This window comes from Nomascus leucogenys, chromosome 14 (genome assembly GCF_006542625.1).
Source record: "Nomascus leucogenys isolate Asia chromosome 14, Asia_NLE_v1, whole genome shotgun sequence".
Lineage (NCBI taxonomy): Eukaryota > Metazoa > Chordata > Mammalia > Primates > Hylobatidae > Nomascus > Nomascus leucogenys.
This window is the reverse complement of record NC_044394.1, coordinates 82,055,828-82,069,737: the sequence shown is the minus strand read 5'-3', so window position 1 is coordinate 82,069,737 and position 13,910 is coordinate 82,055,828. Positions and strand designations below refer to the sequence as shown.

The 13,910-nt window shown below is 39.7% G+C and overlaps 1 protein-coding gene across 33 annotated transcripts in view; it reads left to right on the top strand.

The window, feature by feature from the left end:
* Positions 1 to 13,910, top strand: part of MAP4K4 (mitogen-activated protein kinase kinase kinase kinase 4) — a 195,754-nt gene that overhangs the window by 83,495 nt on the left and 98,349 nt on the right. For all 33 annotated transcript variants that reach the window (XM_030828543.1, XM_030828551.1, XM_030828555.1 and 30 more), the window contains exon 3: positions 8,223 to 8,279. In XM_030828543.1, coding sequence (XP_030684403.1) covers positions 8,223 to 8,279 — 57 coding nt within the window. The remainder of the gene's footprint in view (positions 1 to 8,222; positions 8,280 to 13,910) is intronic.

The following is a 13,910-nucleotide window of genomic DNA, read 5'->3' as shown; positions in this document are numbered from 1 at the left end:
TCTATTAATTGGAAAGTCCCAACTGATAGCACTGACATATTCATGTGCTTCCTTTGCCTGCCTGCTCATCTGCAGCCCTGATCACAGAAGGAACGGAGAAGTAGATAAGAAATAGTAGTTATGAGGATGAAACGTACACACATAGGAGTCCTCTCACGTTAGACTTGGTTTGGGATCTGGAGGCACATGATGAGAACAGCAGTGGATCTGTGGGCTCATGTTTCCTTACTCCTGCTCTGTTAGGACTCCAGTCTGAAGGGATGATCTAGTACCAACCAGGAGATGTTTAGAAGACCGAGATGTTTCCTGAAGTACTCTGAGCTGTCTCAGGTTGATTACATGCTTTCTTATCTTAGATGGCTCCTGGAGAGCTGTCTGGGTAATATGCTCTCCCACTTTGGTAATTTTGGATTTTTTGCAGATGCTTTTTGGAAAAGAACACCTATGAGTGAGGCCTATGGTTTTGGGGTTTACAGTGCACAACCAGTCAAGCTGGTCTTTGCCTTTTGGGTGGATGGATATAGAAAGAGTGGTCAGTAGATTTCCCAGTGCTGTACTCATGCCATTCAGCTCATGGTCACATAGGTTTCCATATTTGCTAGTAAAAATAAGAAAATTCGGAAAGGGGAGTAGATTGGAATTGTCAAGTTGAACTGTGAATGGTATGGATGAGATATTCTGGGGAGAGAATGGACAGACCAGGTTTGGCTTAGCTACTAGGTGAGTGTCCTTCTAGCTCTCTGGGATTTCTTTCTAATCTGTAAAATCACCTGTTTTGTTGAAGTAGGCTTGCCTGTCCTTTCAGTTCTTGGACATTTCAGAACATAAGCTATGTGTTTTTCTGGAAAAAAAAAAAGGATATTTGTTAAAATTAGAATTTACTTGTTATGAATCTAACCTTCACACACCAAACCCCCAGCTGAGACAGTAAGTTGCATATATAATTATAATAAATACTATGTAAGTCTGAAAGGGGAAAGAGAACTTGAGTTTGAGACTTTTCTTATAATCTTGAAGAAGTAATTCCCAAACTTCAGAGTGTGTAAGAAATCACTAGAATGCTAGCTTAAAAAGGCATGGATTCCTATACCCCAGTTACACAGTTCTTATGGCCTGGGATAGAGCCTGGAAGTCTGCATGTCACAGGTGAAAGGGAGTGATTTTTGTTACTGAAATTGACATGCCTGATAGAAAAACGCAACATACTTTACCCCAGTAAATCTCTTAAATCCAAAATATTAACACTCCCAAACCAACAGCACACCACTAAAAAGTCAACGAACAAATATCAAGAAACAAAGCTTCCCAGTTGGTTGGGAATGAGAAGCAGCCAGGTCTTCTCCCTTGTGTTGCAGGCACACGTCACACCACCATGGAATCTTGTCTTTCGACTTGGTGAGAGAGACTGGCGTCTTCTAGATGTGCAGTATATGACAAGCTTCTCTCATCCTTGCATGTCTGTAGAGATGTGACATGGTTTTGTGACACAGCTTCTAGTCTTGGGGGGAATCATCGTGCTCACCCTTTTTTTCCTGGCCAGTTGCTAACTCAAACCTGTCCCGTCCTGGGATTTAGAAAGGATTGTTTGCAGCTTACATCTTGAGAGATCCATGTTCTGTCCTTTGATGATCTTCAGTGCCACCCAGGCATCCTTGAAGGCTCAGCCACAGCCTCCATGGTGGGTCCATACCACTAGCCCCATAGTGATGTGTCCTTCCTGAACAGCTGCTTTTACACATCCTATGAAAGCAGAGCAAATTGGTTTCACACTGTCTTCTTTCCTAAGTGTTTCTACTCTAGGGCACGGTATTTCTCTGTGATGCTCTTCGTGTGTGTGTGTGTGTGTGTGTGTGTGTATGTGTTTTTTTAAACACCGCTTTAAATTATAAGCTCCCTGCAGGCAGGTTGCTGTATTTTATCTCCTCAGCGGTATGGGGCATGTCGTGAGCACTGGTTAAAGGTAGTCTTCAGGTTACTGAGATGTGCATTAATAGGCTTCACTATTAAGCAAACGTAAAGCCAATTTCAGGCAATTAATCTCTGAAACTTTTGTTTCAGATTAAACTCAACAGATAAAAGGAAGCATTAATTTATGATGAGATAAAGATGGGAACAAATAAAAGCCTCTTACAGTTTCAGAAAGCCGTGGACCAGAGTGGCTTGTGAATGTGTATACACATGCCTTCATGTTCCCTAAACAATTCCTGTGGGATGTTCTTTCTTTATCACAAGAATAAAAAGGCCAGGGGTTGAAAATAAGTTTTTATTATTGGTTACTGTATTGCCATGTTTGATTATATCTATTAGAATATGTTATAGAATAGTATACTTGGCAGTTCCTATGTAAGTTGGTTAATAGGACATTTGTGGTCATTTTTGTTCCAGGTCCACAGCCTGGTATAGAGAACCAGTCTAGGTGTGACTCTTGAGCTTATTAACCTAGCCCCCTCTAAGCTTTAGTTTCTCCATCTGTGAGTTGAGGATAATGATACTTGCGTTGTGTGGGGAGTAAACAACAATGCATATAAAATGCTTGTTCTCTAACTGCCCCAAGAGTAGGGCCAACGTGGTTCCTGTGTCCTGTTTTTACAGTCCCACCTCAGGACTGTAATGCTCTCCGGTGTCACAGGATATGCTTGCTGGAGTTTATGCTGTGTGTGTGCACCCCTCTGGGCTATTTAGGGACGAAGGCGTTTGTTATTCCTAACTTGTGTGTTTATTTACCTTACATAGTGTCATAAACATGATAAATTTTCCTTGTCTCCTATTTATTCTTAGGCTGTATGAGTACGAAAGTTTTATGATTCTGGAAAAAGGTGAAATTTAGGGAGAAAGCACTATGAATGGAAAAAGTGCTGTTGAGTCACGTGCAGTTTCTTGCTAAGATGTGAGGTGGTGGCACCATTTAATAGCAAGGCTCTGTGAGGGAAGGTTGGAGGATGAGTGGTGAAACTTTTTGCTAGAGTGGTTGGTATTAGACCATCTCTTCAGATTGGAGTCTTGAGGTGAAGGCTTTTTCATTTCTTGAATTTATTCACTTTTCAAAGTTCCTCTTAATATGGATGAGACCAATGGAATTTGCCTCTCAACGAATATATTTAATCATCAGATGTGTTTTAAAGGGGTAATTGGAGTTTAGGTAAAGATTATGCAGCATGAAGTTACCTAGCCTTTAGTGATAGTAGAACATTTGAGAAGATAGGAACATTGCCATCTTTCTTTTTTCTTTCTTTCTTTCTTTCTTTCTTTCTTTCTTTCTTTCTTTCCTTCCTTCCTTCCTTCCTTCCTTCCTTCCTTCCTTCCTTCCTTCCTTCCTTCCTTCTTTCTTCTTTTTCTTTTTTTTGAGTTGGAGTCTTGCTCTGTCACCCAGGCTGGAGTGCAGTGGCACGATCTTGGCTCACTGCAACCTCTGTCTCCCAGATTGAAGTGCTTCTTGTGTCTCAGCCTCCCTGAGTAGCTGGGATTATAGGCGCCGCCACCATGCCTGGCTAATTTTTGTATTTTTAGTAGAGACGGGGTTTCACCATATTAGCCAGGCTGGTTTCGAACTCCTGACCTGAATTGATCCACCTGCTTCGGCCTCCCAAAGTGCTGGGATTACAGGTGTGAGCCATTGCACCCGGCAGGCATCTTTTTCTTTTGGGATTTAAAAGCCTCCTTTTGAATGCTGTTTCTTCTACCTCTAGGCTCCTCTCTATGGGCCAGGGACAGATTTCATTAGAGGCAGACAGGCTGCCATAGTGCCCTGCATTTAAAACCATGTGGGATGGGTTTTCTAGTGCAATGGATTTTCGAGTGTGAGGTGGCAATTTTGACTTGGTTAGAAACATAAAGGAGAGTTGAAAATCAGGCCATTTTCTTCATCTTGGACCTCTATTAAGAATAGTTTGAGTTTTCTTCTTAAAAAAAAAAATACATTTTTTCTGAAATTTAAAGACTAAAAATGAACCAGAAACTAAGAAGGTTGCTCTATCAAAGGGGATAACGGTTCTGGTTATTTGAGCCATTCAAGCTACGTGAAATGATGTTGATTGGAAGAAAAATTTTAATTCTAAATCATGCTATGTCTGCTAACCCTTAAAAGCATAGAGGGGAAATAACTTAAGCTGTTTCTTTGAAAACAAAATATTTTGATAGAAATTTGACGGGTTAGTAGCAACAGTAGGAGTCCCTCTCTTGAAGTATATATATAAAATCACTGTGGAAAGGGGATCCTGCTGCCATTGTACCGTGGGCAGATAACTGAAGAAAATTCAAAGTTCCTCATCTGTAGAATAGGCTAGTGACCTGCTTTGTTGCCCTCATAGGATTTTTTAGGATCCGTTGAGAAAATAGATGTAAATAGTATTTGGGGGCTTTTAAATCACTAATTGTCTTAAAAACACATTAATGTTTACATGGTACTGTATAAATAAAGCAAACCATGAATCTTTAATCTCTGCCATCTGGCATTTTATATTTATTTTATCGCTGGATGGGATACTGTGCCCAAGAAATGTAGATAATAGGACAAGAGAGTAACATTCATAAATGGATGCTAGGTATGTATATTTAATACTGACCAAGTAATTTACTGACATATTTAAAGAATGGATGATACAAGGGAAAAAAAAGACCCTGTTAAATATTAAATTCAAAATCTCTCCATGCACAAAGTTAGGTGTTTGAGTGACCCAGCATCAGGTGGGTCCAGAGTGATCCAGTAATCTAGAGTTAGGTGAAGGAACGTGATTTATTGCTCATCTTCAGTGAGTAGGCTGGATGAAGCAGCCCTTAAGAAACATTATAGAGGCCAAAATGGGATGATATAATAGATGTCTAGCCCCAAACATCAGTGAGTAATGCCTTTTCCTGTGTCCTTAAGTTCCCAGCATAATGCAGTCCATTTATGGTTACGTGCATTTTCATTTTCTCTTTAAATGTCCTTCAGGTGGTATGAAGGAGGGTCGTGTGTTGTAGCTAAAGAGATGCCAGGAGAGGTGTGGTAAGGGTCTCCCTTGTGAGTTGGGCCACCCAGCTAGCGCAGGCTTAAGCTTGTAGCTTACCCTGAGAGGAGAGTCAGTATATTCCCTCTTGGGTAGTATTGAATAAATCACAGGCAAACTTTTGTCCTTAAAAAACTCTTGGTGTAGCTTCCTTAGCACACAATTATATGAATATTAACATTCAGTACATTGAGTCCTGGCTTTAGTTTTTCTCCCAAGACTATTTTTGCTGGCCATTTTGGTTCCTTTACACAAAGGTGACCCATCTCAGCAGGTAGATGATTACTATTAGTTTCAAATTTAGAAGTTTGCTTTTTTTTTTTTTTTTTTTTTTTTTTTGAGACAGAGTCTTGCTCTGTCACCCAGACTGGAGTGCAGTGGCACGATCTCAGCTCACTGCAACCTCCACCTCCCGGGTTCAAGCGATTCTCCTGCCTCAGCCTCCTGAGTAGCTGGGATTACAGGTGCACGCCACCACGCTGGGCTAATTTTTGTATTTTTAGTAGATTCGGGGTTTCACCATGTTGGCCAGGCTGGTCTTGAACTCCTGACCGCAGGTGATCCACCGCCTTGGCCTCCCAAAGTTCTGGGATTACAGGTGTGAGCCACTGCACCCGGCCCTTTTTTTTTTTTTTTAAATAGAGAAGTACATTATTTTAGCACCCCATTCCCTCCCCTTATATTGGCCATTCCTTTCAAAAATTAGAAATGGACCTACATTGACTACATTTGAGACAATTGCAGTCTACAAGAAGAAAGGAGAAAGGAAATCAGCATGGGCCTTTGTTGGAGTTGAATGAGGATGAATCCCTGCCAAGAGCCCACTGGGTGTCAGGGTCAGGGCTAAGGCCTTACAGACTCTCTGCACTTGATCTACCACCTGCCTGACTCTCGAACGGGGGCGAGGCACCTGAACACGGGGTCAGAAACTCCTAGAACTTAAGCAACTTTCCTGAGGAAATACAGTGATGGGGTGATGGACAAGGAAAGAGAGCTTAAAGCTGCCTGGGTCCCAGATTAATTTTTCCCGGTACAGTGTCTTGTTTGAAAGGAGGAAGGCAGAATTCTTAGATGATTTTCTGGTTTAAATCTAAAATGGATCTAATTTGGAGACCTAGTAAGTGATAATGAAGACTGATGCTGTCACATGGTCTGGCCTCATCACAAAAATAATTGATTAGTTTTTAGTTCCTGATACTGTATTCCCTTAGTAAGGGAAACTCATGTTTTTTATAAAGCAGATGCTGAGTGAATTCACAGTTCTCAACTTCTATGCCACTTTCTGACTAAGTCTTGAGGATACACACTTGTGGTCTTGAGTTTAGGCATAGAGGGAAGCATAGACCGTTTTCTGTTGCTCCTTATGGCTTTATTTATGTTAAGATTTGTTTGAAAAAAGAAATAAAAAGGTACTACTCTATAAATGTCTGGGGAGGCTTTTTCATAGACCTGTGGATTTTCTTGATTTGTAGGGATCTTAGGTGTTACCATATCAGATACTCAGAAAACCCTTCCATCCCCAACATTTTACTAACACATTGCCAATGCAGTATACTTAACCCTCTTGAAAAGAGGGAAAGCCGGGACAGTGCATGTGACATTTTCCCTCATCATTTGTTTTCTGTCAGCGAGAAATATGCTTTAGTAATTTGGAAATAAACTCACTGCAGGGGGTGAATAACAGGTTTGAAGGTTGGTTAGTTGCCAAGGAGATGAACTTTGTATGCTTATGTGGAAAGTATGAGAGGATCACTTAATACTATATCCTCTGAAGTTCTACTCTTTCTCCTTGGGTTCAAGAAGATCATCATTTGGTTTCAGGTTGTGTTGGCAGTCACAACTACGGGAGCTATCATTAATTTAGGGAAACAAGGTTCCAGGGTTGTGCTTGACCACTGACCATGTGCCACACAATGTTCTTTGTGCCCCATTTATTGTACACAGAAGCCCTATGAAGTGGACACTACTATGATCTCACTTATATAGATAGGAGCCTGAGGCACACCAAGTGGTGTCTTACCCAGGTACAGTTACTCAGTGTCATAGTTGTAATACAGTGTCATTTTCATAGAGTTGCTTTGTCCAAGTTGTAACTTGAGTTCCTACACAAACTCTCCTCAGATTTGAAGTTTCAAAGTTCACAACTCTTTAAGTCATGAGAGCACAAGAGGGACAGGCTTTGGAAAATATAGGGATGTTCTTTCTGTTTTACATATGTTGCAGAAGGACCATTTCTCACAAAGTTGTTAAGTAGATCATGCTCAGCATATTTGGATGCTCCTTGCTACTGGCCTGAGAAATGACCAGCAGGGCATTGTGAAGAGTGGGTAGAGAGTAACAAGACTGACAGTAATTAAACCCAGTACTCCTCATCTGGGTGAAAGGAAAATGATATCAAGTATGTCTGAAATCTAGTGATATAAATGGGTTACAGGATTTTAGATTCTAGGTGAGGCATTATAATACACCTGTAAGAAACCTGTCTCCCTCGTCCCCCCAATTTCTTTATACACTTAAAAAAAATTCCAGAATTTTAAAGAAGTGTATAAAGAAATTGGTGGGAGGAGGGAAATAATTTTAAAAAATGAATTTGTTCGATAGTTTCCTCATGTTATGCTTTAGCTTATTTCTTTCTTGCAGTCCCTGTATTGGGACTACAGGAGAGCTTCAAAGAAGACTTTCAGTGTAATTCTTGTGAAATAAAGGAATGGGTATTGGGAATACACAGGGAAAAGTTACAGTTATCCATTTTTGACAATAAAATGTCTAGAGGGTTTTTTGGGGTCATTTTTTTTTTCCTGTAGCAAGTTAAGAAGGAAAGGAAGGCCAACATGATTTGTAGGAAAAAAAGTTTCTTCGAGATAGTGTTATGTAAATTAAACCTGTGAAGGAAAGAAGTGTAAAATATAGGAAAATATAAAGAAAAAGTTAAATCCTTATTAGAAAAAAAAAAGTTTCTTCGAGATAGTGTTATGTAAATTAAACCTTTAAAGGAAAGAAGTAATTGATGCTTTATCAAAAACTCATTTGTTCAACGAGTTGTCTTGCTTATTAAGTGTGGTTCATTATAAACCATATTGTTATATTAGAGAGCACAGGACTATTTCATCATCACTTTTGGTTAGTAAGAGATAAGTATAGATGAGATACGATTTGTTGGAAACTTCAGCCATTTTGTTCTAATGATTGTGCAAAAAATTTGGTGCCGATTTTTGATCTATTTTTTCTGTTTTTCAGGGTCGACATGTTAAAACGGGTCAGTTGGCAGCCATCAAAGTTATGGATGTCACTGAGGTAAGATTGAGTCACACACGTTTTTAAATAAATTGGTAGATGGAAGACAAAGATACCCCCAACAACATAGAGTATTACTCTGTTTGGAAAATCTGATTACTTGAACAAATTGCCCTCCTGTGACATTGTGGGTTCATAGGTCCAGTGGACTAGTTGGCCTAAATTGTAGTACATGGTCTCCAAGTAACTAAAAGGCAGTAGCATTTTCTCAAAACACACGCAGTGCACACACACATCTGAGCGATGTCATCCTTGGCAACGTAATGGGACATAATTGGAAACATCTTCTCTAATGGAAAAGAAAAAATTTGAAAAGGGATCATGGAGGTCACATGAATAGGGAGATGGAGAGTTTCGAGTGGAGAAAAGCTTCTCTAGGGTATTAGGCCACATTTGTGCCATTTCTTTTATTTTTAACACGGGGGAGGAAAACAGACCCAGCCAAGTTCCCAGAGGTTGGAAAACAGAAACATCTGCTAGAATGCTGAGCAGATTGTTGGCAAAATTTAGTAGCAAAAAATAGTTCTTGAAATGGTTGCATGAGGATTTACTGTGCAGCTTTAGATGGGAAAGAGGAGAACGTGACCGAGACAGAAAGTAAGTGTACGTGTGCCCGTGTGTGTGCATGTAATATATGCACGAGCCCATATTTAAATTCTTTAAAAATAGTAATAGATTATAATGAACTAAATCAATTTTATTTTAAATTATTTTTATCTGAAATTTTACTTCATGCTCATGTTTGCCCCTAACTTGCCTAGTTATGAGTAGGATTCAATATCATATTTCACAGATTCTAGAAAGAGTTCACTCGTAGCATTGGAGATTTGGGATAACTTTAAATCCAGCCATAATTTCCCCAAGTCTGGGGTCTGTCAAGGGAGATACTGGCTAACCTGATCTCCTGTGTGCTATCCAGAGAGCAAAATCTCCTCCTTTGCCTTGCTGTCTGCTGGGTCTCTGACAATATGGTCATCTTCAGCATGGGTATTTGTCAGTAAGAATTGGAAAACACTGTTGTCTCTGGACCACAGGACAACTGATGGAGCCTTTCATAAGTATTTGAAGATGTGACATTTTATGAGGTGACCACTCTCTTTTCTCTGTTAAAGAGAATAATGGGTACTTTAAAATGAAAATGTACCATTGCTTGAATGGCCAAAAGATTCTCCTTGACATACTGTGATGTAGACTATTCTGTTGTATTATAGTGATCCTATCTTGGTGTACAGCTCAGTGGGAAATTGGATGCTTTCCAATAAAATATTATTTTAAGATGATTTTAAATTTTACTGAAGGAACAGTAACTTCTTATTTATAATTTAAATACAGTAGTTGAGCTATTTATGAAGTACCCTCTTTGTGAATGGAATTATCAATACCATCTTCCTACCAAAGTCTCCATTCCGAATGCTGTGCATCTTGCCGGTGCCGTGTTGGGAGTGGTATTGCTGGAAAATACGGTCTTTGCATATTTATTAACACACTTTTTGACTTGTTTACTGGCAGACTTGTAGGTACAATTTTAAATGTAATCTTTTGGAATTTTATGAACTTAGAGTTCACCCTTATGGTGTCATTCAATCTGTGCTGCCTCCCCTGACACAGCTGTTGTGGCCGGTCAGGATATGTCCTCTTTCACATCTCTAATGGAATCTAAATGTGGTTTGCCTTCTCTGTAGAGCTCTTCTTCACCTAAGCCTGGCTCTGATTATAAGTGTGCAATACGTGATCACTGTAAAAAAAAAAGTGTAAAATATAGGAAAATATAAGGAAAAAGTTAAATCCTTATACTTCTGCCACCTTCTCCTCCTCCTCCTCCTCCTCCTCCCTTCTTCCTTCTCCCTTCTCCCTTCTTCCTTCTTCCTTCTTCCTTCTTCCTTCTTCCTTCTTCCTTCTTCCTTCTTTCTTCTTATTTTTTGAGATGGAGTCTTCACTCTGTCACCCAGGCTAGAGTGCTGTAGCGCAGTCTCTGCTCATTGCAACCTCCACCTCCTGGGTTCAAGCAGTTTTCCTGCCTCGGCCTCTGTAGTAGCTGGGATTACAGGCTCCCACTGCCACGCCCAGCTAACTTTTTTATTTTAGTAAGACAGGGTTTCACCATATTGGCCAGGCTGGTCTTGGACTCCTGACTTCAAGCAATTCACCTGCCTCAGCCTCCCAAAGTGCTGGGATTACAGGTGTGAGCCACCGCGTCTGGCCCTCTGCTACCTTATAATAGCTATTGTTAGTGCTTTGGTGAATTTCCTTTCAATCATGTCTCTGTGAACATGACTATAAAATACATACTGATATGTGTAATGGATGCTTTTGTATCCCACTTTTGTTGAGTTGTGTACAAAAGGTATTTTCTTGCCTGAAAAATCAGGCAATGTTGGATACATGCGTGATACAAGTAGTTTTGGGACTCCTTTAAAAGCAATTATTGCAAAACCCATGTATTCAGGTAAAATGAAAACCAGATGGTGAGTCCTCAAATAAGTATTACACAAACACAATCAACTATTTACCATATTGTCCATGTTTCTTGTGTGCTGTTTTCATACAGTGACCTTTGCTATAGCATGGGGCACAGTCATTGCCCGTAGTAAGTGTTGCTTATGGATAGAGGGCCATGTACAGCAGGCAGCCTGCAAAACATGCCCTTGCCAAGCCTGCATGTCAAAGCCCCTCTTAGCTCCTCTTGTGCAGTTGTAGGTATTGGCCTGGCTGGGACCTGGGAGCAAGTGGGGAGCAGGCTGACTGAGAGAGATTTTGCAGCATGTGCTTCTGGTTCCAACTCCAGCAGGAGGGGTTGTTGGAGCGTGTTCTCTTGATGAGAACAGGACTCTTCATGGTTTTTTTTTTTTGTTTTTGTTTTTTTTTTTACCTCCACTTAGTTTCATCTCAGGAGGAAAAAGGTGCAAATACTTGTTTTTCGGAAAAATCACAGATTTGTTCTGACTCTTCAGGTGAAAGTGAGAGGCAGTTACCAGGCCACTAGTTATTCCTCAGGCCCAGAAGGCAAGAATTGTAGCAGATGTGGGAAATTGAATGGTGTGGCTGCTCTTCTCCCGAGCTGTCAGCTGTTGGCAGGCTGAATGAATCCAGCTCTGGAGCTGGCTGCAGACAATGCAAAGATGTGGGCCCACTTCGCTTGCTTTACTTGATTATGTGAATCTGGAAAACAAAAGCAGCTGAGAATTCAGATTTCATCCTGGGGTGAGGTGACAAGGGACTATGGAGGAAACCAAGGGGTCTGGAAGTGGGGAGGCATTTATTTGCAAGAGATGTCAAGTTCTCTTCAAATTTTGTGTGTGAGTACTTTAGCTGTATTAAGAATTGACTATCCTTAGGATTTTGAAAGGCTCTTTTTAGGGAAAGCATGTCTTTTATCTGATTGGTTTTGGGAAGGGCTTAAGGAACAGATTAAGGATGTGCTCAAAGTGGATGGTATTAGGACAGCAGATCTATAATGTGGTTTGTTTTTTGTTTTAAATAATGACAGATTCAGAGGATTTGCAGAAAAATGTATAGGGAGGTCTTATGTACCCTTCATTCAGTTTTCCTGATAAAATCTTGCATAACTATAGTACAATATTATAACTTAAGTACACGCACAAAACAAAGCAAGGCAAATGATTGCTTTTACCAGTGATTTCTCAACTTGGAGTTCATAAACTCTTTGAGGTTTGTCTCTGAGAACAGAATTTTATTTTGCATTTTGATAGTATCCCCCAACTTTTTATTATGAAAAAGTTCATACATCCAGAACTGTTGAAAGAATGAACACTCTCACCTCTTGACTTACATTCAACATTTGTTAACATTTTGTTCGTGTGTGTATACTGTTATTGAAAATAATTACAGCTATCACCATGACACTTCACCTGAAAATACTTGAGCATGCTTGTCTTAAAGACAGTCTTCTATGTATCATAAAATTTTTCCTAATGTTCAGTCTACATTCATATATCTTTGATTGTGCCAAGAATGTTTTTATAACTCTTTTCGAATCATAGTCCAGGTTTATGCACTATACTTAGTTATCTTATCATTTATTTTTAAGCAGTAAGTTTCTCTTTACTTTCCTGCCTCCATTTTTATTTTTATTTTTTTAAAGAAAATTGACTTTTGTAAGAATTTAGCCAAATTGTTTGTAAAGTATCCTGTATTCTGGATTTGATGGTTTCCTCATGTTATGCTTGAACTTGTTCCTTTCCCTCCTATATTTCCTGTAAACTGGAAATATGTTGAGAGGTTTGATTAGATGCAGATTAAATATTTTTTGGCAAGAACACCTCAGTGGTGGTATTGGGTACTTCATACTGCCTCACGTCGGGGGGTACGTCAGTTCTAGGTGAAGCCCACTTCACTCATAGCCTTCCCATTATTAGTGAAGCCAAGTTGGGTCACTTGGAGGTGACTGCCAGCGTTCTCCACCATAAGGGTGCATTATTAGTTTTACATTTCCTAAGTTATCTATCTCAAGGGTGATACTTTGGCACTGTGTGAATATTCTGTTCATGAGCAACCTTTCAACTAATGGCTTTGGCATTCATTTAATGATTCTTGCCTAGGTTAGTTATTATTGCAAAATGATGATTTTACGTTCTTCCTTCTGTATTTATTAGTCAACAACAGTCTGTAGAAGAGTTTCCTACTTACACCTTCCCTTCTCTCTTTGGATATTCCTGTGGACATGAGTGGTTTTATTTAATGTGTTTCCATCAATTACAGCTGTTATTATTACATAATCAAGTTGTACCATATTTGGCAATGAGAGGCTTTGACATGACCCCAATGGGTCCCCAGTGGAGTCTGTGGCCTTTTGACATGCCGCTATTAGTTTTTGAGTACTTCCTTGTTTTCTGGGAAAAGTAGATATTTGAAACTCACCTACCAAGACATGGAATCCTCTCCTCTGAGGAGCCTTAGTTCTGTTGAGTGGGAAATGTATTTGTAGACTAATATCTGGATGCTAAGTATGCTCATTGCTACTGAGGTATTACTGCTTCTAGGCCCTTTGAGTAGACAGAGCTAAGAAATACATTTTTTTCAAAAACCAGAATTTCTTAATTTCTTCTGTCTTGTATATCTTATATTTCTTTGTCTTTTCTCTTATACTGAAAATATTGGTTCCTAATAAAACAACACATTTTTATGTTCAGTGAATATAAAATTCACAGTATTATTATAATATTACTACTTAAAATAGACATGGAGGGGAGAAGTTTAAGATTTTTCTGAAGTTATTTTGGCCCTTTGCTTTGGATAAATCAAGGACAAACATTCTTAGGTTAATGCAGAGAGAACAGAGGCAAACTTACTATGTGGTGTTTTATGTTAGATGGGGATGAAACGGTGCTCTTTGGAATGAATGATGTTTGACTGCATTTCATCAGCACTGAGTAGCAGAGCTGCATCCAGTCCATTCTTCTGGCCTGTCCAGTGGTCTTTCCAACATGTGGTCCTTTTTCTCAGCCACTCGGGCATAGGATGGTGTTAAAGCAGGGGATTCTCAAAATGTAGCTATTGGACCAGCAGCTGCTGCGAGTACTTGAAAACTTATTAGAAATGCAGCCTCTGGTTCCATCCCAGATTACTGCATCAGAAACTCTGTACTGGAGCCCTCCAAAAAATTCTAATGCA